Below are 24,035 nucleotides of genomic sequence, written 5' to 3' on the forward strand. Positions count from 1 at the left end.
CTTAGTGGACCTATATAATGCCGGTTATTCCAGTAGTGCCGCACATAACAGCAATTAGATATAGAAAATATTCAATTCATAGAGATGTCAATGAATTATTAACATGGACAGAATATTAGCACCTAAAATTTCCGTGGAAAATCAAGTGGTGCCCATCAAGACGATCAGAAGTAGTGATCGCGAGATTACGCTGCCGTGTCCCTCCATTAAACCTATATTTACACAGGACTGGTCTGATGCTATCGCCTCTGTGTCCATACTGCCAAGACATAGAATCATTAGATCACTACTTTTTGGTATGTCGGCGATACAAATTGTTAAGAAAAAGACATCTAGAACTTCCGCTTGCTAAATTAGGGCTAATGTTGTCATCAGAAATCATACTATCTTTCGGTGCGTTAATTATAGGGGTCAGCCACAGGGACGTGTTTGATGCCGTTTGCGGTTACATAAAATCAACAAAACGAACAACTTTTTCATTGTTCTCTTGTAATGTAATTTATTAGCTCTTGTAGGTTTCCTTATATTTCTTTCTTATTTTTTTTTCATCGAATAAGTAATCGCTTCAGCACGCAATTCTTGGCCAATCCCCCAGTGTGGGTACGAGCCATAATATGAGGTCATCATCATCGAAGATGCAGTTCGAAAGCAACGACGACGGGAAGAGCGTTGGGGCAGACGAACTGCATCTTCGAAGCAAGCGCGCATCTCTCTTGTCCTCCCCGAGTCGAGAAGTTGTTTCGCTCGCCGTCTACCAGATGGCGCAACCTGTCGGATCAGCAGCTCGGCTCCCGTCTGCAAAATCTGCGCTCGTAGCCGAAATCAGTTTCTACTTCATTCCACAAAATGCAGGCAAGTACCGATGTTTAAATACATCTCAAACAAGTTAGACTACAATATCCTGCCCTGCGAGCAATGTTTGCTCTCGATTAGACGAATAGTTTGCGGACGGGAATCTTTTTAAGTCCACCGGCCAAATACGGAAGACGCTGTATATGGCTGGCAAAAGATGAGCGTTGCAACATGTGGTGGCAGCTAGCCCCAATGTTTAATAGCGTTGTAGATACATCACATTGGGTGATGTTTCATACTAGGCAATTACTAGGCAACGAGGCCAAAAGAATAGGAAGATGGGAATGCATGCTTCCGCTGTTTTAACACTCGACCTAAAAGAGCAGCTAAAGTTATTTCTCCCATTCAGCTAAATGCATATCACGAGACGCCTATGGCAGCACTTCAGCGCTGAAAAAATGCCGCGTCTGCCCCCGATTAGAGTATTCTTGTCAGATAACAAATTCAGGTACTTTCTTCGTCACCTCCAGAATACAACGCGGCGTGCATTTTTTTTGTAGGTGTCGCAAAACGACGTCGCACCCACTATCACCCACATCGGTGGGAAAACGAATCCTTGCTGTCCTTTTGAAGGAATCATTTGTGAGTATGACCTCCAACTCCCTATCATAATTATTCTTCATTGTTTTATTTGTACGAACGCGTCTTATCTTTCGTACAACGAAAACGACTTTTGTACTACACGCAGCATTTGCAGATATTCGTCGTTCTTTCTCGCCAATATAGCTGGTAGAGAGTGAAAAAGCGCGAGAAATTTTGCACACGAGTTCTCGAAAAACATCCAAGACAAAGATCCCAAGCGCTTTCTAGAAGACTGCGTACTTTGGAGGCGGTGCGCCTACGTAATGCCAACGCAAGAGCGATAGCAGCAGCCCTGAGCAATGCCCTGAGAGAAAGAGCATTGTTCACGTGCTGAGCACGTGAACCGGAAGTCAGCTGGTTGTGGAACGAAGGCGAAAATTATGTTTTGCCGAGTCTAACTGAGCTCTCAATAAAAGACATTCGAAAGTCGCCGAAGGTTAGCACACCGATGAACAATGAAAACGGCGCTACCACGTTTTGTGCGAAACAAACAAAAACTATTCTTGAGGGAAGGACCGGCCTCTTATGCCAGCGTGAAGCAGACGCCGGCAACAGGCCAAATCGCGCTCCACGCAACGAAAGACAGCGCCGATGACGAGCTGGCTCGTTACGGGGTGCTACGTAATGAACACCTGTTTGTCGTTCCTTTCCTCTACAAGTGCCGGATAAACAAAACGGCTGCGTCGTGCCCTTGAACCTATAGGGACGCCGTGTTACCAAGGGCGACCAGAGAGAGCCAGGCAACGATCTACGTACATACCCCGCCTTCTGCGGTGCCGCAGTCGCGCCACTGTAACAAATGACCGCAAGGACCAGTGACGAGGTCAAACACAGCAAGACGATCAAGCAGGGCGAAAACGCGTAGTGGAAAGTTCCCAGCTGGGCGGCATACATAAACTCACAGTATGGCAGGAGCAAAAAAATATATACACACATATATATATGTATCACCTGATGAACGCTGGTCTACGCCGCCAGGGGGAACCGAGCGCGGAGAGTGGCTAGTCCGCCGCCTCCCTGCGCACGACGGGCCCTGATTGGCCGCTCGAAGTCTATTTTACGCTACCCTGTCCTCATGCTCAATCTCTTCTCGAGATTCCTGGCCATCCGTGTGAGTACTGTCATTCCCTGTCACGCATCTGCAGTCGAAACCGTAGTGTAAACACGCTGCACCAGAGGCATTGATCAGGATCGTCTGCTCGCCAGCATCGTCTGCTAGTTTCCCTCCCACGCCGCAACAGCTGAGCCGGCTGTCCTCTCCTCTGCACAGGCGGGTCAGCTTCAACAGCGGCAGCTGCGATCTCGAGTTGGCGTCAAGCTGAACAGTGTACCAAGTATCAGCACCATGCCCGGATCGGTGACTGAGAGTAACCTAACCGAGAGCCAAACACGTGCTATGTGGAGAGCAGCCGATTGCGTCTGCTTCGACGTCGATTCTACGGTGTGTATGGACGAAGCCATCGACGAACTTGCCCGGTTTTCAGGCAGAGACAAGGAAGTTGCTGAATTGTAAGTGCCCTTGACGTTTACTCAGCTTTAAATATTCATTCGCTGCCTTATCGCTCCCTTGCGCCTATCCAAAACTGTGTATGATGGCGCACAGCTGCGGACCTTCCCGCGCGCGCACCATCTGGCTGCATGCAGCTGGCGCTGCCCTGGGATGACGTATACACCGCCGAACAATTCGCACAGCGGCCGGGCCGTGAGTAGGCAAAAATGTTCTGATAAGTGCCTAGCTTATCGCCCGCAGGCAACACGCGTGTCGAAATATGTAGGCGCCGCCATGTTTTCGACCTAGTTCTTGAATATTTATTTGCATGACGTCCAACCTGGCAGCTCGATCATACCAGGGCATAGACAGAAATTTAATTTTTTATGGTGGGTCGGAGTTTAGCTGACATGACTGACCGAGAATTCAAAGGTGGGATTGGGACGCGCTCACTCGTGACCATTACTTTGTTGCACTTGAACTGATTCAGCATTGGAGCTTAGAGCTTTTGCTTAGACGGAGCTGAGGGATTGAGCAGTAGCGCAGGCTATAGTGTACTCGCGTGCGGCGCTTTGAAGAGATCACTGTTGAAATAATTAGTAATCCTGCAGTGGTTATGTAGAGTTAAAACTAAAAGCAATATTGCCTGCGCGGGCGCTAGTGCTCTCTCTAGGCTGGCGAGCAGTTGAACAACTCTAGCTTTTTATTTGCTTAAATGCCGGCATGTACCAAATGTGAATTTGTTTTCACTTGTTCAGATGAGCAGTCTGCCTAGTTAGACCAATATGCTAAGGCATTAATGCTTCATCAGCCAGCTGAATATTGCATTTTGTGAATGTGGAATATACGGTATGAATGGAATCGAGAGAGTGCCACGCAAAGAGTGAATGCCCTCAATCCTTCGGCCTCTTTAGCACCACAGTTTGTTGTCAGTGGTACTACATCAAGCAGCAAGGAATGTAATTGCTTAGCTGTGTTTGCACAAGTAAAATACTGGTGTAATCGGCAACAGTGTAGTGCAGAAAAACACTGAATGCATGAAAATTAGCTGACATAGTACCGAACATGGCTACATGTACAGTGCAAGAAGTAAAATTTCATTGGGTGCTGTCAACTGCACCTTCTCTAGTAGCAAGAAGGTACACAATTGTGGAAAAGTAAGTACAAGCATGCTTTCAACTCTCCTTGCGTGTGCTGTAAGCGCTGTCACATACGTGGCAGTCAAGCAGATATGTTGAAGCATATTGCACAAGTGTTGTACGGGCCACAGCAACTCGGGTGGCACATAAATGTGCACATGGAGCAAGTATGACTGTACACTGAAGGATGGTGGTCCTTGCCCGACATCTATTTTCTGGATGTTTCCCTTTGTGCACAGAACAAACAAGGCTATGCGTGGGGGCATGACATTCAAGGAGGCACTGGAACTGCGCCTAGAACTCATCCAGCCGACAGCACGCATGCTTCAAGAATACATCGAGCAAAACCCACCACGGCTGTCTGTTGGCATTGAGTGAGTAGCTTTGCGCACCTTGAGACGACATATGTGCACTTTCAGTATAGCCTACATTGCTGCACTTAGAGGCTCCCAAATTTTCTTATTATTTTTATTCCGCACTTAGAATTCCGCTGTTCTTACTTGATTGAGCAGCAGCCAAAGTGTGGAAAGTATACTATCCTGCAGTGGCTATGTAGTGTTGCCAATATGGTCAGCATAACACACTCCACGCCAAGTGATCCAGCGTATTCTTGATGTTGCTGAAAAAAATTGTATATAAGCATATAACTGCTTATTCCTGTTAAATAAAAATTGCCTTCTTTTAGTGCAGCACTAAAGCAGTGCCTCCTCTATTTCTTTCAATGCCAGTCAGATGCGGCCGATCCAACCATTCACCACCCTCTCCTATGGTCCTTTCCTACTCTCTCCCATTGGCTAGCGTTCTCGCTTGCGGTCATGGGGGAAGTCGGAGGAAGACTGATAGATGCGTAGTAACCTGAGGGACTGAGCGTCCACCGCTTATCCACTGGAACGGCAGCAGCGCGCGCTCAGGCGCACGCATGACGTAAGCAGTCTGGGTAGCGGCGCATTGCGGCATCTTGCTGAACTAAGATGCACCAACGGCTCCCAATGGGGAACGAGCGATTGCACTGGCATTGACAAAATAGAGGAGGCGATGGCAAAAGATGTCCCCACTTCCAAGTAATTTTTTTTTTTTTTTTGCAAAACTAAATGTCGTAGTTTTGATGTTTAAAGATCTTTCTGGCATCTCAAGTAGTCGATCTGACTACAAGTGTAAATTGTGTTTCAAATATTCAGCTATTTTAGCTTTTTCTAGCACAGAAACAATGCAAAAAATAGGCTTCAAAATGATTTTTTTCAAAGATAGTGACAGCACATGGAAAAAGATTGCACGCACCAGAAACCCAATAAACAAGGTGCATTAAAAAAAATAATTCCGGCCAAACATTCTTAGCCTAGCTTCCAGGAAAGAGCTCTAAAAACAGTATTTTTTTTTCGAAATCCACTCATTTTAGGGTCAGGAAAATCACTATAGCAGTCGGCCTAAAAACCCTAAATAAGTACTGGTGCATGGATTCGCACCTCCAGCTAAATTCTGGCGAAATGCTGGTGAAATTATGAAAATCTGCTACTTTCTAAACAGGATAAATATTCTTTAATTTCCCTCTGAGGAATTTCTCACCTCCGGTGAGCAAGCTAGAGGACCAGCTAGATGGTCACTGCATAGAGGATAAGTTGAACACTTTTAGTGGCACAAGCACGAAGTGACACTTTTGTTTCTTGTGCAGCACTTCCGGTTCACCTCCAGAGATGACCGGGGAGGAAATTCAAAATAAATCGGAAAAATATAGTACGGTATAAAGTTGATGGGTTTCATTGTAGATGTGGTATCGGAGCACAAGTTTAGTTACAAGCTGAGTTACTGAAGTGGCTGGGATAATTATAATTAATTGGAAATGACTGATCACCGCACACCAAAGCACTGAATCATAGACTTTAGAGACCCGCCACATGAGCATGACTTTGGCGAAATTCCTGTAAAACCTGTAAGTAGAAAGGTGGAAGTAATGACGTCGCTCACAAGAAGGTGGCTAAGCAGCTAATTAATGAAAAATGGTTGCCTCAGAGTTCGGTTTGTGTGTTGCGTTCACCTAAAGTTAACCTAAAGAACACCAACACCAAGGTGCGAGTGCCACTAGGAGAGACACCCAAGTAAAAGATTAGGGTTGCCTACAATTTTGTTTAACTGTATGGTGTTTGCCTGCACTGTTTGGTGGAATGGCCTAGCAAGATCTGTGTGTTTATCTGTCATCACTCCACAGCATGACTCTTGAAGAGGGATATTGTACAACGGCATTTAGCAGACAGTGCTGTACTGACTGCTGCATAAATAGGAGCACAAAATATATACGACTATTCTTGCTAAGCTACTTGCTTGTTTGTGCTCAAGTTTTGCAGAGGTAGCATTCTGCAGCGAGTTTAGTATTAGTATCACTTTTGTGGGCATTAAATTTTAAGCGGGTGTTGTCTGTTTTGACACCACTAAACATTACTGCTTCTGCTGCCATATTACGCTGATGCCGTCTGTAGTGGCAATGGTGAAAGCGCTTACTGCAGCAATGACCGATGGTTCTGCTGCGGTGGAATTGACATGTTTTGAATGGCATCGCCACAGATGACACCCACTTTAAATTTGTTGCAGATGAAACTTGCAAGTAATGCCCACAAATGTAATACTAAACTCGCTGCAGAATGCAAAACTTGAGCACAAACAAGCAAGTGGTTTAGCAGGAATTGTCATGTATGTATGTGCTCCAGGGGTAATTGGGGATCGCAGGGAGAGGCCTTCGTCCTGCAGTGGACATGAAATAGGCTGATGATGATGATTTATGCAGCAGTCAGTACAGCGCTGTCTGCTAAATGCCCTTATAAAATATCTCTCTTCAAGAGTGATGCTGTGAGGGATGATGACAATGACAAAGAAACAGACAGATCTTGTTAGGCCATCCGCTCAACAACGCAGGCAAATGCCATTAGGTTGTTCCAAACCGTCAAAAAGTGTTAAACTGATTCTCTATGCAAAGACCATCTAACTGATCCTCTAGCTAGCTCACTTGTGGTGAGAAATTGTTTAGAGAGACATTTAAAAAAATATTTCTCCTGTTTGAAAAAGTAAGATTTTTGTAATTTTGCCAGCATTTAGCCGAGGTATTTATTTAGGATTTTTAAAATTTATAGCTGTATTTTTAGGCCAATTGCTATAGCAATCTTTCCAACCCTGAAAACGGTGAATTTTGCAAATAGACTCCTTGAGATGCTAGAAGCGTCTTTAACTCCACTGCTGTATTACTTCGTTTTGCACAAACAAAAAGTGACTTTTTCACCTGCAAGCAGGCATAAGCCACAGAGCATCAACAAAATAATTTTTTTATGGAAATAAGCAGTTGTACGCTGTTTTACCTTGCCATAAATATGAGAATTTTTTTTTCAGCTAAATATGAAGACTTGTATATACACTGGATCACTTAGCGTGTAATAAACCTGCTGAGTGCGACACTTTTGGGGAAAAATTGTACGAGTAGAGTTTTGAATATTATATCGTGATAAAGGCTATCTTTTTCTGTTCTCATTGATGTGGCTCAAAATTGCTAACCATCAAGCTTACTTGATCTTTCTTTTGTATTTTGTTTAGATCCGAAGGAATTGCTAAATTTGCATTTTTTGAAATAACTCCAAATGCTGAGGTACATGTGCAGTGGCATCTCTGGTGTTGGTGTTAAAAATAAACTGGGCAAACATTTCACTTGCTGGAAGTGCATTACTACGTATTGAGGCAATGTTTTGCAGCTTTTGTGCAGAACAGAAGCAAAAAAGAAAAAAGCTGCTTTTGCACATGCTTTTTAAGTATGTCGGCTTATAAATTAAATACTTGTTTGATTCAGCATTCGCAAACAATTCTTCTAAATCGCATTGCTTATGGCCAGACTGTTGCATGGAAAATCCAGACCCGCAGGGAGCAATTATTTATTGTTTGTTCTGTGCAGGACTTGCCATTTGCATGTTCACAATGGCTGCGTTATTGTCACCCAAATTCATTGCCACCTTATGCAAGTATGTTACTGCGACATTCAGCCGCAATGCCTTGAAAGATGTTCTTGGAACAGACGGCATCTTCGCTGTCAGTGCTAAGTCAAATGAAACGCTCCAGGAGTTTTGTCCTGCTTCAAAATGTGCTCTTTTGGTCTTGGTCACATGCACGAAGAGGCATGGTGTGGACACTTGCATTCACCATTTTTCAATTCCGTTTACTGCAGTGTAGGCTCGCATGCTCTGCAAAACTAACTAAATATCAGACCATCACTCCATATCAGCAGCTGTTCAATTTGACTGATTACCATTTCTCAATATTCTAGCGTGCGGACACCTTAACTCTTTCGTGACAGTGCCCATTCAAATGTATTACTGGTGATTGATCATTCAAAACTCCCAATTACTGCCATGTTAAAACAGCTTGGAAGGCACAAGTATACTTAGCTGGTTTAGTGGCTATGGCATTGCACTGCTGAGCTCGAGGTCGCAAGTTCAGTCCTGGCCACAGCAGAGGTTAAAGTGTCAATGTACTTTTAGGTGCACATTGGAGAACCCCAGGTGGACAGAGTTCTCCACTGCGGCATGCCTCATAATCAGATCATTCTTTTGGTGCATTAAATTCCAGAATTAAATGGGTTTTCTTTATGAGCAATGGGCTTTCACAATTTGGTTTAATTTGTTTCCAGGGTTAAATTTGTTACACAACTTTGCATGAACATTAAAGTGTGCATAATGAACAAAATAGTTGTGATGCTCTTTGCCTTGTCTGAAAAGGAAGCATGCGGATTGTAATTACAACAGATCAACATTGAATCTTTATGATCGGAGCACTAGAAAGATAAAATTGCCTCATCTGATTCGTGATCAGGATGTCAGGTGGTTGACATGGAGAAAGGCTGGCGCACGGCACACATGACCACCACTGCACACACTACCGTCAGATATGTCCCGATGAGACAGTCGGAATGTGTTGGGATGCTTGGCATTGATAAATTGGACCTGTTGATTTCGTTTGTTTAGAGAAAGTGTATGTTGTACGCACTGACAACAGCACTACAACTTGAGAGAAGGCCATAGTTCGTAAAGATGTTGTGTGCAACACTGAAGACATTACCAACCTGAGAAGAGGCAACACTGCTACCAGTGGTGTACACAGTGCAAGTTCAACAGCATACAAACATATTTTGCCACAAATGCAATTTACAATTGTCTTGCAACACAGAAACTTCTCTGTTACAATTTTTTATCCTATATACTAAAGCAATATGTGCGGGGACAAAAAGAGTTACCTTAGACTTGTGGAGAAATCATTTTCCTTGAAAATAAATGTTCATTTTTACAATGTTTCTTTAATTCATCCAAGCATCGCTGACCAGCTATAAAGAAGCACAAATGAGGTGCTGGATAATTGTGTGTACATGGGCGCTTGTTCTAAAGCAACACCTCTTGCATGGTCATCCTGAATAGAAGTGTGCTGCTCTATGAAAACTGTGGTAAATGCAATTCGAGTGAGCACACAGATACATTCTTCATTTCATTTTACAGGGAGCTGGTGGCACAATTGCAATCTCGTGGAGTCTCTGTTTATCTGGTCTCTGGGGGTTTCCGATCCATCATCGAGGGAGTGGCAGATGAGATTGGCATTCCTCGCAAGAACATTTTTGCAAATCAAATAAAGTTCTACTTTAATGGTATGTGTATATAGTTTGCACTTAGTGGTTCTGCATGTTGTCTCTGCACTGCGGCCGTGGCCTAGTTGTCCCCAACTGTGTTTGTCCCCAACTCGAAGGTGTAGGAATGGTCACCATGGGAGCAGCCCAAACTTCCTATTTTTTTTTTCAATGGGAATTTAGGGTGCAGGCTCCTTTTCTCAAGTGTATCACCCTTGAAGAAAGCCGAACGCCAGGCTGGAGAATACTTGTGCCCAATTGAACCAGTGGGTGCCCAGTGACGTTGGGAATCGAACCCTCGACCTCCCGCAGCCAAGGCAGCTCTACAACTAGGTCACGGCCTGCATTGTGACAGTTTCCCACATGGTGCCCCAAATGCACCTATTGAGGTGGGGACCTCTTTGGGTTGGGGACAAAGACAACTTTCCAAGCATTGAAGTCCCATAATGGCCAAGCACCAGGCCGGGAGCAAGCTTGTACCTATACTACCGGCAGGTACCTTGTGGCAGCATTTCAATCCTCTCACAAACAAAATGGTGCTCCAAAGTGGAATAGTGCTGAAAAATTATTATTGCACTTTCTCAAGTAAATTGCAGCCTAATAAATTGCTTGGAAAGTTTTGAGTGAAGGATAAATCGGTGAACTCCACAGCTATTTGAAGAAAAAAGGATCAGTTGTGTTTTATAATACTTACAAAGTTTGTTCATGCTTTCTTTCTGTGAGCTAACGAAGCAGGTTAAACAACTTTCAATGGATTAGGATTGAGAGGCTGAAAGTTTGACATTGGCCTGATGCCTTTTATCAGAGATTTTATTTAAACTGGCGTGTTCTAGTTTACGGTTATCAACATCAAGTATTGCTGCAAAAATTGTGACAAGGTTTCCATCTCTGGGCTAATTGCATTGTACAGGGTTGCTCACTTCATTCCAGGCGAGTATGCCGGCTACGATGAAAAGCAACCAACAACTCATCAAGATGGCAAAGCTCGGGTGGTGTCCTTTCTAAAGCAGAAATATGGCTACCAGCGAGTTGTCATGGTTGGTGATGGGGCAACGGATCTGGCAGCTTGCCCTCCTGCGGTAGGTGCTTCCGAGAGACTGCATTCTAACTGACTTTATAGCATATATGATACCCCATAAGCAGCGGTCCATCAGCATATATGTGCAGAACTAGTACAGAATGCCTCGCAGTGTTTGCAGCTAATTCAAATACTGTAGAACCTGTTTGATATTGACATGTGTACTTGTTTGTCTTTTTCGGGTGACTGCTTTTCACCATCTAACAAATGTTATCGCTCAGCGCGGGACGCACCTGCACATATCGGAAGTTTCTCGAATGTTACCGATGGTTCTTCTTGCTCTCTGTTGTCACCGAACCTTATGTAATCCGATTTCGTGTATGTGTGACACAAATGGTGTATAACTTTCTGGAATACATGCGGGCACTAGCGATTACTCTGGAACCTTCGATGACTGATGTATAGAAGCCCACACGCTTTACCCGCTGATTAGATTTTGCCGATCGCTGACTGTGTTCGCCGTTGCCGTTGTGCTTTAAGTGTAGCCTGTTTTTGTGGGCACAGATTCGCCCAGTAAAAGTTAGTATCGTCGCTCACAGTATTGCTACTGTGTTCTTTACCATCACTACCACGTGAGAATATGTTCCTCCTTGTTACATTTTCCTGGCTCTTGCATTCTAAAGTAACAGTCCACTCTAGTTTCCATAGGGTCATGTGTACTAGCTTGTTTTCGTGACTTTTCTCCTTCTGGTTGTTATGGCCAAAATGGCCAACACAGATGCTGTCTTGTGACCACGGACACCTTGTACAGTTGCTTTATTACTATATAGGCTAGAATCAGCAGCACCTTTGAGAGACAGCCATCTTTTGCTGAGGACTGCAAGAATTGGTGGTAATGACAGAACAAACATGATAATGCTCAGCCAGTTCTTATTGTATGTTTTTTCGGCAGTGTTCACTCGCCATTGGCTTTGTCGTTAGCTGCCCTGTCGTTGGAATTCAATGACCAGCACAGGCTGTGCCAACAGCTGGCAGGAAAGGTCAAGGTTGAGTGCACTCCCTCTGAACGGGTGTGCAAGGGTAAGAAGAGACTGCGGTCTATGGAAGTGAAAAGGGGCTGCAAACACCCAAAAAGAGGCTGTTTTTATTACCAAAGATGGGAAAAGTGTTTATAGTTCAATTCAACTGCCAGGCAGTAATAATGAGCTTTACAGAGTGGGTTTTCAATGGTTTGTTGGCTTTCTTTTACCATCAAATAAGGTTTTGTGTAGTGCTGCAGTTCATTTCTTTCCATGTCGTACATTCTTTTTTGCGTGGTCCCCTATAAAAAAAAATGTGCTGACAGAGTTCCACGGCATACTCGTGGACGAGTTTGTGTGTTAGTGAAGGGAAAGGGGTGGAGCTTCTGCACGTGTGTCACTGCAGCACTTTTTGGTTTAACACGTTCACCCAAATGTGGAAGCGAAAAAGCAGAACAATAAACCAACACTCAGTAGGGCATATTGTTTTATTTTATTGTTTTAAAGGAAATGTTTGTTTTCTATTCTCCAGCTTACAGTAACACAAATGAAAATGTGGGTCTTTATTTTTTTTTTTTCTGGAGTGTTCATATTTGTGCGGGCCTTCGCTCCATAACTTTACCATCGTTGCCCCAGAAAGTTGTCCACGAGCATGTATCTTTCTTTTGATGGCATGCTATGATGAAATACATATATACATACACACATGCACACACAAATACACACATACTGTTAGATACAGCACCTCTTCCTGTCATCCTTCGAGTTCACCAGACCACATCGAATTGCCGTCGCATCTAATTAAGGTGCACAGAAGCGCATCTACCAAGTTCCCAAGGTGCAGCACGTCCAGGCAAGTTGGCGACCCCCACCCACCTCGTGCTCCGCACATGGAGCTATTGTCCCAGTGCTTGAATCTTCCCGAAAGTGCAACGGGAGCCTAGCACGGTTCCAAGTAACCTGGGTCCCGAGCAAAGCTGCTTTGCAGCTCTTAAAGGTCACTCGAAAACAACCCATCTCCCTCCGCTGAGCGCTTGCAAACCCTGAGGGAACGCCGGCTGTAAGTCACCGTGAAGCCCTCGGAGCCAACACCATCTGCCGATTGTGACGGCGGTTGCAGACCTGGAGGCAATACCGGTGGCAAGTCATCCCTCGGACAGTGAAGCCCATGGAGCGACCCCCTGAGCCGAATGTGACTGCACTTGCACGGGCGACTACCATTGGTCGAAAATGACGACATCTGAGCGGGCTCGACGATTGGCCGAAAATGATGTGACCCCGAGACACCGAAGAGGCTAAATGCCAGAGACTGGGAGCAGAGGAGAGCATTCCTTCATTCATCTCTTTTGGGCTTCTTGCCACGGGCCGCAGTGTCCGACTTGCTGCTGGCCATCGATGACTTTATTACTGTTAAATTCTTTGTATTCTTAATGTAAATAATGTAAATAAAACTCCAGTTTTCATATCAACATCCTCCTCAACGTCGGCCAACTCCTGCACTCAACGGCAAGATCCAATAACTGGTGGAAAGCGGTGGGATTGTCCTCCAGATTCAATAATACATACTGCAGCATCAATGAGGCTATTGCAGGAGTGGGATATACAACAAACATTCTTTCAATGCTAGTGAATGGATGTTTCCCGGTAATGAATTCCAGGCTTCCATTGTTGATGGAAAAAAGCTGTATTTAATGGAGTCGATGTGGACGAAAAAGGTTGAAATATTTAGGGCATGGTGACTCCTCATAGATGAAAGTTTGGAAAAAGTCAAATAGTTACCTAGAGAAAAGAGACTAGAAGAATTTATGTATAAATGAATTTTAGGAATTTAAAATGGCGATGCGCTAAAAGAGTAGATACAAAGTAAGGGAAGAAAATCGGACGGCGAAAAGGCCTCGTCATATCTCCTGCAAACAAAAAGCACTGCCTTTTATTTATTTATTTTTTTTCACGGATTCTAGTTTTTGGTGTCACGGTGTCTATGCGGATTTCTACACAATGCAGTCATGTTCGAGGTTGGAATGAATGACTGTTTGATGCGTTAGAAGTTTAGTTTCTTGAGGAGCAAAACGCAGCATACTATGCTATACTATGCAAGTAACCTAGCCTTTTAAGGGCTTTGTTATTGGTGACATCAATGTGTTTTCACCATGACAAATTGTGTGTTATTAGGATACCTAAATATTTGAATCCGAACACTCTATTTAAACTAATATTATTAAAGGCATAGACAAAGAAGGAAGGGCATGAACGTCATGTAAAGGACATAGAGACGGTCTTGGAAAAGTTTATATTCATTTGCCATGCTTTGGAACAGTTACAGAATCGGCAAAAGAATTGTTAAAGATGTTAATTATCTGCAAAAAGGCATATTTTAACTGAGGTGTGTAGGGGAGGTCATTAATACAAAGCAGAGATTAAAGAGTACTGCATACTTGTACTGCACGGTACCCAGTATTCTAGATGCGAAACCTCACCTAGACTTGTTTTTTAATTAAGCAGCTTGTAAATACAACACTCTATGGTGCACAAATCTTGGTGGGGCTGTGCTCATGGACAACACCTTGGCATGCGTGCATGTCACATGACCTAGGCAGAGGCAGTTTTATATTCGGCATGCATTTGTCGTCTCGTGCTATGTAGGCTGCATGCACTGGTTGGGTCGTTCACGCTTTCTGTGCTCTCCATTTCTGTTTACAGGATGCCTTCATTGGATACGGTGGAAACCAAGTGCGTGAAAAAGTCAAAAAGGCAGCTTCATGGTTTGTCTACAGCTTCGATGAACTAGTGCAAGAGCTGAACAGGAACTGACATGACGCCACTTTTCTTTGTTGTGCTGCATATTTATTTTTGTACAGTATTTTATTGTCCTTGTAGCCTGTTCTTATTGAAACAAGGGGGGGACACATGAAGGCTGAGCTTCATTTTGCGGCTGCCTTGATATTGTTGGTCAGGGACACCTGCTTGCTACCAGACATGATTCATTCTAAAATGATTGGGTGTGGGAACTGGAAGTTGCAAAGGTGTTACAAAGATATCCATTCATGTGCTTCGAAGAAGTGACAACGGTAGTCCACAGAGCTGAGTGCTCGAAAAGTATGATCATATTGATCAAAGAATTTCACACTCACTGTGAAGAAATGTAGCTTAGCGAAAAAAAATTTTCTAGTGCATTTCTTAAAATCTCTTACTGTGACGGCAAGGAGAGATCTGTTTTAACACAAGCTTGCACACCTTTTATTTTTTTTACACATGTTTTAAAAATACGGCAAATGAATTTCGTTGCAAGGCTTCAATGGGCCTGTTTTATATTATTTTATGGAAAGTCAAAAGGTACAAAAGTAGAAAGTTGCTTGTCAGTTTGTTCTGGACGTGCAGTTTAAACCTCGAAACCATGTCCCGATTTTGTCGTGCCATCTTAGTCAAATAACTTGAGCTGTCGGCCCTTTATGCTAAATAAAATTCGCACTCCCTATGGCTTGCAATTATTTCTTCGGAATGGTGGTTCAAGCAGTTCACAGCAACAATTCTTGAATTGGTCAAATAAACAGTCTTTGTTCTGGCTCACTGCAGACTATGACAAAAGGTCACAAATATATATTTAAGACCTGCAGGACACAGAACATCTAACAAAGAAAATTCATTCTGGTGGCTGCCCACCAGAATCAATTCCTCTGGCATTGCCATAATCTGGGCTCAACTGTTGTGAGCACTTTGGCACGCTAACGTGACAGCAGCCCGAGTTCCTTGCATCTGCTTGCAAAGAGCATGTGGTTTGATGGTGCAGTACCGGAGGCGATTGTCGAAACAACTCTGGTGCCATGTTTGTGATACACTGTGCTGTATGAACGGCACAGGATAGCATTGTTGGTGGTGGTCATACCTAAATGAAGTTGCAGTCTTGTTTGTTGTTTGGCTAGATGCTAGATTTTCGTCTCAGCACAGCTGTGCGCATGGCAGAGTGGCCCAGTAGGTGCAGGTGGTGATGGAGGAGCTTTTCCTGTGCATATAATTAATATTGTGAAGTAGAATATGAGGTATTTGTGGTGGCTAAATCAAAGTTCACTTATTGCCACTGCCAGGAATGCAGCAGAATGAGCTGCATCAACTCCTAAAGATATGTAACGAGTGATGAGCTCAAGATTTAATTGATGGTGGTCATTACAGAAGTCACTTTGGTAATTATTTACGAGCTTCAGATACTTATTACACACTCCTTAGGGCACATGCCAAGGTGGACTCAGTTGTTGGCACATTTCACCTCAACACATTATCTCATCTGCCTGTGGTGATTGCTTCAAAATCACCCAACACGAGCAAAGTGGTGAACCTGGACAGAACAAACATGGATGAGCTGCCAGACCTGACATGTTCTTGCTCAAAGTGTTCTGATGTGGTAAGATAATCTCAAGCTTTAGTTTGGCTATAAGTACTTAAAAACTAAAAGGAAAGATACACTTTCCGGGGGGGGAGGGGGTAGTCGAGCGTGAACTTTTGATGCTCGCTTGAATGGCAAGCTCAAGCAGGATACTTCACACATCCTTTAAAGAAGCAGACATGTGCATTGCATTTCTGAGTACTCTTGAGTGTTCTCAAAAGAATGTAGCCGTACTATAGTATTTGCAGCCCACATTGCCACTAAGTTCAGCATCCTATTATAAACATTGTGCATTTAACCACTGTTCTTGTATACATGTCCCTTCTAGCACATAGCAGCACGGAAACACTCCAATGGATTTATGTGGCTAAAAGCACTGCATACAATTTCTGTCATAAAATTCATCTTGCAAGTCCGGCTTTCACTCAGACAAAAGAAGTGTGTTTAAACTTCGCATTCTTGCCTGAACTGCCAGCTGTAGAGCCATACAACCTAACCACAAGCTTCTTTAACATTCTGCTGTGGTTGCTTAGTGGTTTTGTTGTTGCGCTGCTAAGCACGAGGTATCATCTCTTGGTACTGCCGCAGCCGCTGGTACTCATCTCCACGTCCCAACGTCACTTTCGATCGCAGCTCGGCATATAACCCATGCGGCCAATTTTATGCTCGCTGCAATCCTCCAAGTGATGATGTCCCCGCTCTGTTGCCTAATCCCAGGCATTCGACCTCGCCTCAAGCTCAACAGTCCCGCCTACCGATGCGTCGCCATTCATCGTCTCTGTCGTACCACTGTCGCAACTCGGAAAACTAAATAATGCAGTGCCCGGAGGTGACGCTGCACTGATGATCCGGACTGAAAATTCTCTCTTGACCTCTGCTCCTCGACGCAACCATATTGAAGTTCTCATTGATGGTCTGTCCATAACCGCTCTAATAGACACAGGTGCCCAGATATCCGTAATGAACTCTGCCCTCCGCCGACACCTTAAGAAAGTGCTCACACCTGCCGCCTCCCCATGCTGTTCAAGTTGCCAATGGCAGCACAACTGCCGTTCTCGGCCTATATACTACCTGTATTAACATTCCCAGTCGTGTTATGTATGTCGTCTTTGCTGTCAACGACCACTGCCCTCATGATGCGGTTCTAGATATTGACTTTTTTGACACTCCACTCTGTGCTTATCGACTGCTCTTCCGGCGTTCTACGCTTAGATCTACCCGAATCAATGTACTGCCAACAACGGTGCAGACGAGCCCCACCTTAGATTTGGCCAATTCGTTCTTCTGCCGCCCCATGCCACAACATATGTTTCAGTGGTGCCCTTTCCTGCTCTCCCTGACGGAGACTACATGGCATATCCTGTTCTCCTGTTCTGGATGTTCTCTTAACCCACCGTGTTATGTTACCCAACACCATTGTTTCAGTTTGGAATAATCAAGTGTGCCTTCCCGTTCTAAACTTCAGCTCATCGATGCAAGTTCTTCCACTAGATATTTCCCCAGCAACACTGCATTCCTTGCAGCACTGTACTGTTTCGGCACTTGCTACTCATCCTCAGCTTGACTTGACTGCTGTAGAGTCAACTTCCACTTCCACGCTGAGGACCCATTACGCCGAACGAGTTCCCCTGACTTGCGACCAGATTACGCTGATGCTCTCTGCTCCCTCGTAGTTTCGCACTAAGATATTTTCGATTTTGGTGGTCGTTCGTTGGGTCAGACCATGCTGGTTTTTTATAGCATAAACACAGGTGATGCCCTTCCCATTCACCGGAGACCTCACTGTGTTTCAGCACCCGAACACACCATCGTATAAAACTAGGAACTGTATTCTGTAACGGTTCGCTTTGGAACCAGTTCAGTCTGGCTGTTATGTCAAGGTGACGTCACTTGGAGAAAGAGTGGAATGTCACGGCACGAGGGAGACCAATGAACGAGCAGTATTCTGTCGCAAGGTCATGTCATCATTTTCGTTTTTACTTTGGGGATGATATAGTAATTGAAGGATGTTGCTAGTTGGGTAAAAAAATATTAGTTTGTATACAACACCTGCACACTTAATTTTCAGTAATAACTGAGCTTCCGATGCAGACAGCTAGTGGTTTAATCTTATCTGCGTTGCTTTATTTACTTTTTGTCGCTAGGTGGTGCGCCATACATTAAGCAATCCAAGCGGTTCTCTGTGCGTAGGCTGCGGCTCTAATGGGATTTTGTTTAGCCGTGGCTGAACTTCCTGAACTTCTTAAGGTGGACAATTGCGATGAGAGTTCTGTCCACACATCCCACAACTTAGAGAACCTTGCCGCAGTCAAGGAAGCAGCTTTCAAGGAAGCTGCTGCTTTCTTCTGGAGCATGGGGAGAAATCTCGCAACCCTTTTTCTTTTCCCTCAACCATAATGACCCTAGTGACGGCAGTCCAGACGCACTGCTGAAAACAACTTGTAGCAAAAAAAAAAAAAAAAAAGTACACACGGCACTTACATTACAGTGTCAACGATAATAAATCTTGTCTGTTATATTCCGGCTCATTGGAAATCCATCACATTCTGCTTTTGGGGCGCCTGAAATGCCTTCAGAACTTGCCTTCGCTCATGTCGTACACGTTGTACCATTGCCTCCTGTCACGTCATTGTCTTTGGCCAATGCTCACCAGCAACAGAACCAAAGAAGCCACCATCGGCATCCCTCTCATTGCGCCTGCCAGCGTGAGACTAGCAGACAGCCATGGTTGCTCTAGCAACCCTCAAGATTGTACTCGTCATCGTGCACGACCCTCGAGCGAACCACTTCTCCGCGGTTCCTCTTGTAGCAGACGGTGGGTTCCTTTCCAGATGATTGATAACCTGTGTGATGACAACAAAATTTGTTGTCATGCCCACCAGGAATGATGACAACGAAGCATCGACCAATGGAATTCGTGAGAGCGAACCGGTTCCAAAGTGAACTGTTACAGAATACGGCCCCAGGTTGACAAAATAATTGAGAACATTGTAGAGCCTTCTTCCAGTCCTTGGGCCTCCCGAGTCATACTGGTGAAGAAAAAGGCCAACACTTGGAGGTTTTGAGGGGATTATCGCCATCTGAACAAGGTCACCAAGAAAGACGTGTACCCTCCTTCCACGGATTGATGATGTGTTAGACTGTTTGCACGGCGCCAGGTACTTCTCCTCCATTGATCTCCACTCTGGGTATTGACAAATTGCTGTTGATGAACACAATCGCGAGAAAACAGCCTTCGTTACACCTGATGGCCTCTACCAACTTAAGGTCATACTGCTTGGGCTCTGCAATGCCCGTCACCTTCGAACTCATGAGAGTCTCTCTTCTTCGAGGTCTTAAGTGGTCCATATGCTTTTGCTACCTTTATGATGTTCTTGTTTATTCGTCCAACTTCGAAACCCATCTCCATCGTCTCTCAGCCGTTTTTGCCGTTTTCCGAAAAGCCGATCTACAGCTCAACTCTGCTAAAGGCCATTTTGGTGCTGTCACATCAAAGTCTTTGGCCACCTTGTTTATTCGTCCAACTTCGAAAGCCATCTCCATCGTCTCTCAGCCGTTTTTGCCGTTTTCCGAAAAGCCGATCTACAGCTCAACTCTGCTAAAGGCCATTTTAGGTGCTGTCACATTAAAGTCTTTGGCCACCTCATCGATGGTGCTGGCATACAGCCTGATCCTGATAAGATCCAGGCTGTAAAAAATTCCCCCTTCTGTGCTCTTCGAATGATGTTCTTACCTTTATAGGACTATGTTGCTACTTTTGATGCTTCATCAGGAACTTCATGGACATCACCCGCACTTTGACTGGTCTTCTCAAGAAGGACATTTCTTTTTTATGGGGACCTGATCAGGCCACCGCGTTTTCCAGACTCGCGAATCGGCCCATTTTGGCTCATTTTGACCCAGCCGCCGAAACCAAAGTCCATACAGATGCGAGTGGTCATGGCATCGTTGCTATTCTTGCCCAATGACAGAATGGTTTGCCCTGCATTATTGCCTATGCCAGCTAACTCCCTTCTTGTTCTGAGCAGAATTACTCCATAACCGAACGTGAATGCCTTGCTCTCATGTGGGCCATCGCTAAGTTTCACTCCTACCTTTACGGGTGACACTTTTCTCTGTTGTTACGGATCACCATGCTTTCTGTTGGCTATCTTTGCTGAAAGATTCTGCAGGATGCCTCGGCCGTTGGACATTACGGTTACAGGAATACACCTTTTATGGTTTTATGGAACATATAAATCAGGGCGACTGCACATGTACACCGACTGCCTGTCTCGACATCCGGCTTGCCCACCTGATCTCACTGACAACGACATTGACGCCTGTGTTCTATTCATTACGGACTTTCTCGACGTCGCCATCGAGCAGCGTCATGACCCCTCCTTACAATCTATTATCAATCGCCTCACCACACAACCCTCGAACGCCCCACTCCGGCTCTTCATTTTAAAAGACAGTGTGTTGTGCAGGTGCAACTTTGATCCCAACAGCGCCAACCTTCTTGTCGTTCAGGAACACCTACGCTTGAACATTCTCGCACAGCTTCACGATGCCCCCACCACTGGCCACTTGGGTGTCGATTCACTTCACTTCACTTCACTTTTATTTTCCTTAAAGACCCCTGAAATGGGGGTATTACATAAGGGGTGGGGTTTACAAATGTGCATTTTAATTGGTGGCCACATGAGTTCAGTGAAGGATATTAGTAATAAGCTTATCAGCAAACGTCGTTGAACAGGTGATTTCAGTTATGCTACAGGGCAGGCCGTTCCAGTCGCTTGATGATCGGCAAAAGAAGGACGCAGAGAAGGTTGTAGTTCGGCTGCGTGGACGGGTTACTTGCAAGGAATGCCCTGTACGCAGGGAATGGCGAGGGGGTGGGGCCAGCACATATGGTGCATGGTGGAGCGAACTGTAATAGAACTTGTGAAAGAGGATTAACGAATCAATGCGACGCCGGGATGATAGCGTGTTTAAGGCGGACTGTGCTTTAAGTAGTGATACGCTAGTGTTATAAGAATACGAAGAATGAATGAATCTTGCCGCACGATTCTGAATTCTTTCAAGTGCATTGATAAGGTAAGTTTGATGTGGTGACCAGATGGGGGATGCGTATTCAATTTTCGGACGTACGAGCGTCTTGAATGCTAGTAGTTTGACGTGTTGCGGTGCATGACGCAGATGGCGTTTTAGGAATCCAAGTGTTTGGTTAGCAGATGCAGTAATGCGCGTAACATGAGCAGACCAGTCTAAGTCGTATGAAAGGGTGACGCCGAGGTATTTAAATGTGTCCACTTTTTCTAAGGTAGTATTAGTAATATTATACGGTGAGTATAACGGCTGATGGCGGCGAGTGAAGCACATTACTTTACATTTATTGGCATTAAGGGTCATTAACCAGTGGTTGCACCAGCCTTGCACTTTGTTAAGGTCATTTTGTAAGATACTGTGGTCAGAGTCATTAGTAATTGTGCGGTAGATGACACAATCATCAGCGAACATACGTATTTGAGAGGAAACATTAAGGAGAAGGTCGTTAATATAAATAAGAAAAAGTAGGGGGCCTAGAACACTACCTTGTGGGACGCCAGAAGTTACAGGGAGGGGTGCGGAGGTGCGATTGTTGACATGCACTGACTGTGATCGGTTAGTGAGAAATTCAATAATCCAATTTAAGACGTCAGGGTGCAGGTTCAGCTGGGAGAGCTTGAGTATTAGGCGTTGGTGAGGTAACTTGTCAAATGCTTTAGCATAATCCAGAAAAATGGCATCGATTTGGATGTTAGCATCAAGATTAACGTGTAAGTCATGGAAGAACATAGCAAGTTGCGTTTCGCACGAGAGACCTTTACGAAAACCGTGTTGGGATGGGTGAAAATAGTTGTTAGCGTCAAGGAAGTGCATAATTTGGGTGAAAATGACGTGCTCCATTATCTTGCAGGGTACGCTGGTTAGGGAAATCGGTCTGTAGTTAAGAGGCGAGTTTTTATTACCTGATTTGTAGATTGGAACGACCTGCCCTTCCTTCCATGTGACGGGGATGCTACAGGAGGATAAAGACTGTGAGAAGATTAATCTAAAGTACGATGCGCAGATGAGTTTAGTATTTTTTAACAGTTTAGAGTTGATGCCATCTGCCCCAGATGACGATGAGAGTTTTAGCTTTTCAATTATTGCCGTTATGCCATGTTCAGTGAATTCGATCGGTGACATAACAGATTGCACAGCTGACGGTGGTATAGGTAACAGAGCATCAGGTTCAGTGGTGAATACTGATGAAAACGCGCGGTTAAATGCATCGGCACACTCTTCTTCGGGGATTACTATATCGTTATGGTCGGCAATAGTGATAGCATTCGGTGGCTTGGGGTTTAGTAACTGCCAGAATTTCTGGGGGTTAGTGTTTAGTACACGAGGCAACGTGTCATGGAAAAAAGAGTGTTTTTCGCGGCGTATAGCCGAGAGATAAACTTTCTCTGCCTCGTAATATTTGTCCCAGGCCACAGCACAATTGGTTTGCTTTGCAGACCGAAAAAATCGTTTCTTCCTGTTTTCTAGAGTTGATAATTTTTTTGTGAACCAAGGTTTATTGCTGTTAGTCGGTACTGAAACAACTGGAATGTGGTTATTAGCAAGGTCGGTGATTTTTTGTTGGAAGATCGACCAATTTGCTTGAAGTGTGCGGTTGTGGAATTCATCACTGAAAGTGGGGTAGAAGGACATTAGTTCGTTGTTAATGGCTTCGTAGTTGCCTTTATCGTATAGGCGTATTATTTTATTCCACGATTCTCGTTTTGGAAAGCTAAAGTTAAAGACAGTGTGGATTACTTTATGGTCACTAATTGCCGGGAGATACGATATCGAAGATAGGCTAGACGGATTGTTAGTTAATACGAGATCTAAAATGTTGGCCGAGTCATTCACCACGCGTGTTGGTTCTAAGACTAGCTGGGTCAAGTTGAAATTAAAGCAGACTTCGAGGAAATCATTTTCGGTTGTATTATGTGACGAAGGTGGATAGTTATCCCAACTGACATTAGGGAAATTAAAGTCTCCAAAGAGCAAAATCTGAGCGTTAGTGTATTTTTTCATTAGTACATCTAGGACGCGGTTGAGCTTGTCAGTGAAGCTAGTGTCTGCTCGCGGGGGGCGGTAGCAAACGCCAAGTAAAATAGTTTGCGGGGTTGCACGAAAGAGTAGCCATAATATTTCAAGGTCACTTGAGTTGTGAACAACGGAGCAGGGCATCGTATTACTAACGGCGATGAGCACCCCGCCGCCTCTAGAGTGCTGGCGATCGTTACGGAAGACATGGAAACCGGGTAGGTCATCCATGACCTCCGCGTCGGATACGTCAGCGGTTAGCCAGGTTTCTGTAAGTATCAACAAGTTACATCCAGATGATAAGACCAGATTAGATACAACGTCACGTTTGGAAAGGAAGCTACGTATGTTAGAGTATATTGCTGAAATAGTACTGTTAGGGCGGGTTGTCGTTATCGAACGGTGTGTTGGATGACGGTGATGCAGCGATTGCTATTGGATTTCTTTTACACATTTTGTAGTTTCGTCGTACATGTACTTAGCAGATCCTATGAACAGAGTTTTGTAGCGTAATGAAAATGCAGCTGACTTGGTCCTTGCAAAAGCCAAAAGATGTTTCCGGGCATTCTGCACAGTACGAGAGTAGTCTTCGCGAATGCTATAGTTAGTGCCTTTCAACTTGCGGCCGTTAGAGAGAATTTTTTCTTTTGTTTTATAAAAAAGGAACTTTACGATTATAGGACGGTTTCGGTTATCAGAATGGCGGCCGAGACGATGCGCACGTTCAATCGCCTCAGGATGCACGGTTATGTTTAATTGGTCGGCGCAAAGCCGAATGATTTCTTCCTCTGCCTGAGCGGCGGATGTAGACGC

General features: G+C 44.5%; 2 protein-coding genes and 1 long non-coding RNA gene across 5 annotated transcripts in view; 1 reads left to right on the forward strand and 2 right to left on the reverse strand.

Moving 5' to 3' along the window:
- The window catches only part of Ada2a (Transcriptional adapter 2A), a 278,034-nt gene extending 275,718 nt beyond the window's left edge, over nucleotides 1-2,316 (reverse strand). Inside the window, exon 1 of the mRNA XM_075684082.1 lies at nucleotides 2,195-2,316. The gene's annotated coding sequence lies outside the window, so the exon portion shown is untranslated. The remainder of the gene's footprint in view (nucleotides 1-2,194) is intronic.
- On the forward strand, nucleotides 744-15,215 carry aay (phosphoserine phosphatase). Of its 3 annotated transcripts, XM_075684085.1 has the most exons (7): nucleotides 744-852; nucleotides 1,353-1,434; nucleotides 2,705-2,943; nucleotides 4,302-4,436; nucleotides 9,579-9,724; nucleotides 10,634-10,782; nucleotides 14,441-15,215. In XM_075684085.1, the coding sequence occupies exons 3-7, from the start codon at nucleotides 2,780-2,782 to the stop codon at nucleotides 14,549-14,551; spliced, it is 705 nt and encodes a 234-aa protein (XP_075540200.1). In that variant the 5' UTR covers nucleotides 744-852; nucleotides 1,353-1,434; nucleotides 2,705-2,779; the 3' UTR covers nucleotides 14,552-15,215. The 3 variants fall into 3 exon arrangements, with proteins under 3 accessions (XP_075540200.1, XP_075540199.1, XP_075540198.1); XM_075684084.1 differs by lacking the exon at nucleotides 744-852 and having other exon boundaries at nucleotides 1,363-1,434; XM_075684083.1 differs by lacking the exons at nucleotides 744-852; nucleotides 1,353-1,434 and adding an exon at nucleotides 2,395-2,545.
- LOC142575096 (uncharacterized) overlaps nucleotides 15,032-24,035 on the reverse strand; it is a 49,377-nt gene continuing 40,373 nt past the window's right edge. Inside the window, exon 3 of the long non-coding RNA XR_012826561.1 lies at nucleotides 15,032-15,740. This is a non-coding gene — a long non-coding RNA (uncharacterized LOC142575096). The remainder of the gene's footprint in view (nucleotides 15,741-24,035) is intronic.

This window comes from Dermacentor variabilis, chromosome 3 (genome assembly GCF_050947875.1).
Source record: "Dermacentor variabilis isolate Ectoservices chromosome 3, ASM5094787v1, whole genome shotgun sequence".
NCBI classification, from domain to species: Eukaryota; Metazoa; Arthropoda; class Arachnida; order Ixodida; family Ixodidae; genus Dermacentor; species Dermacentor variabilis.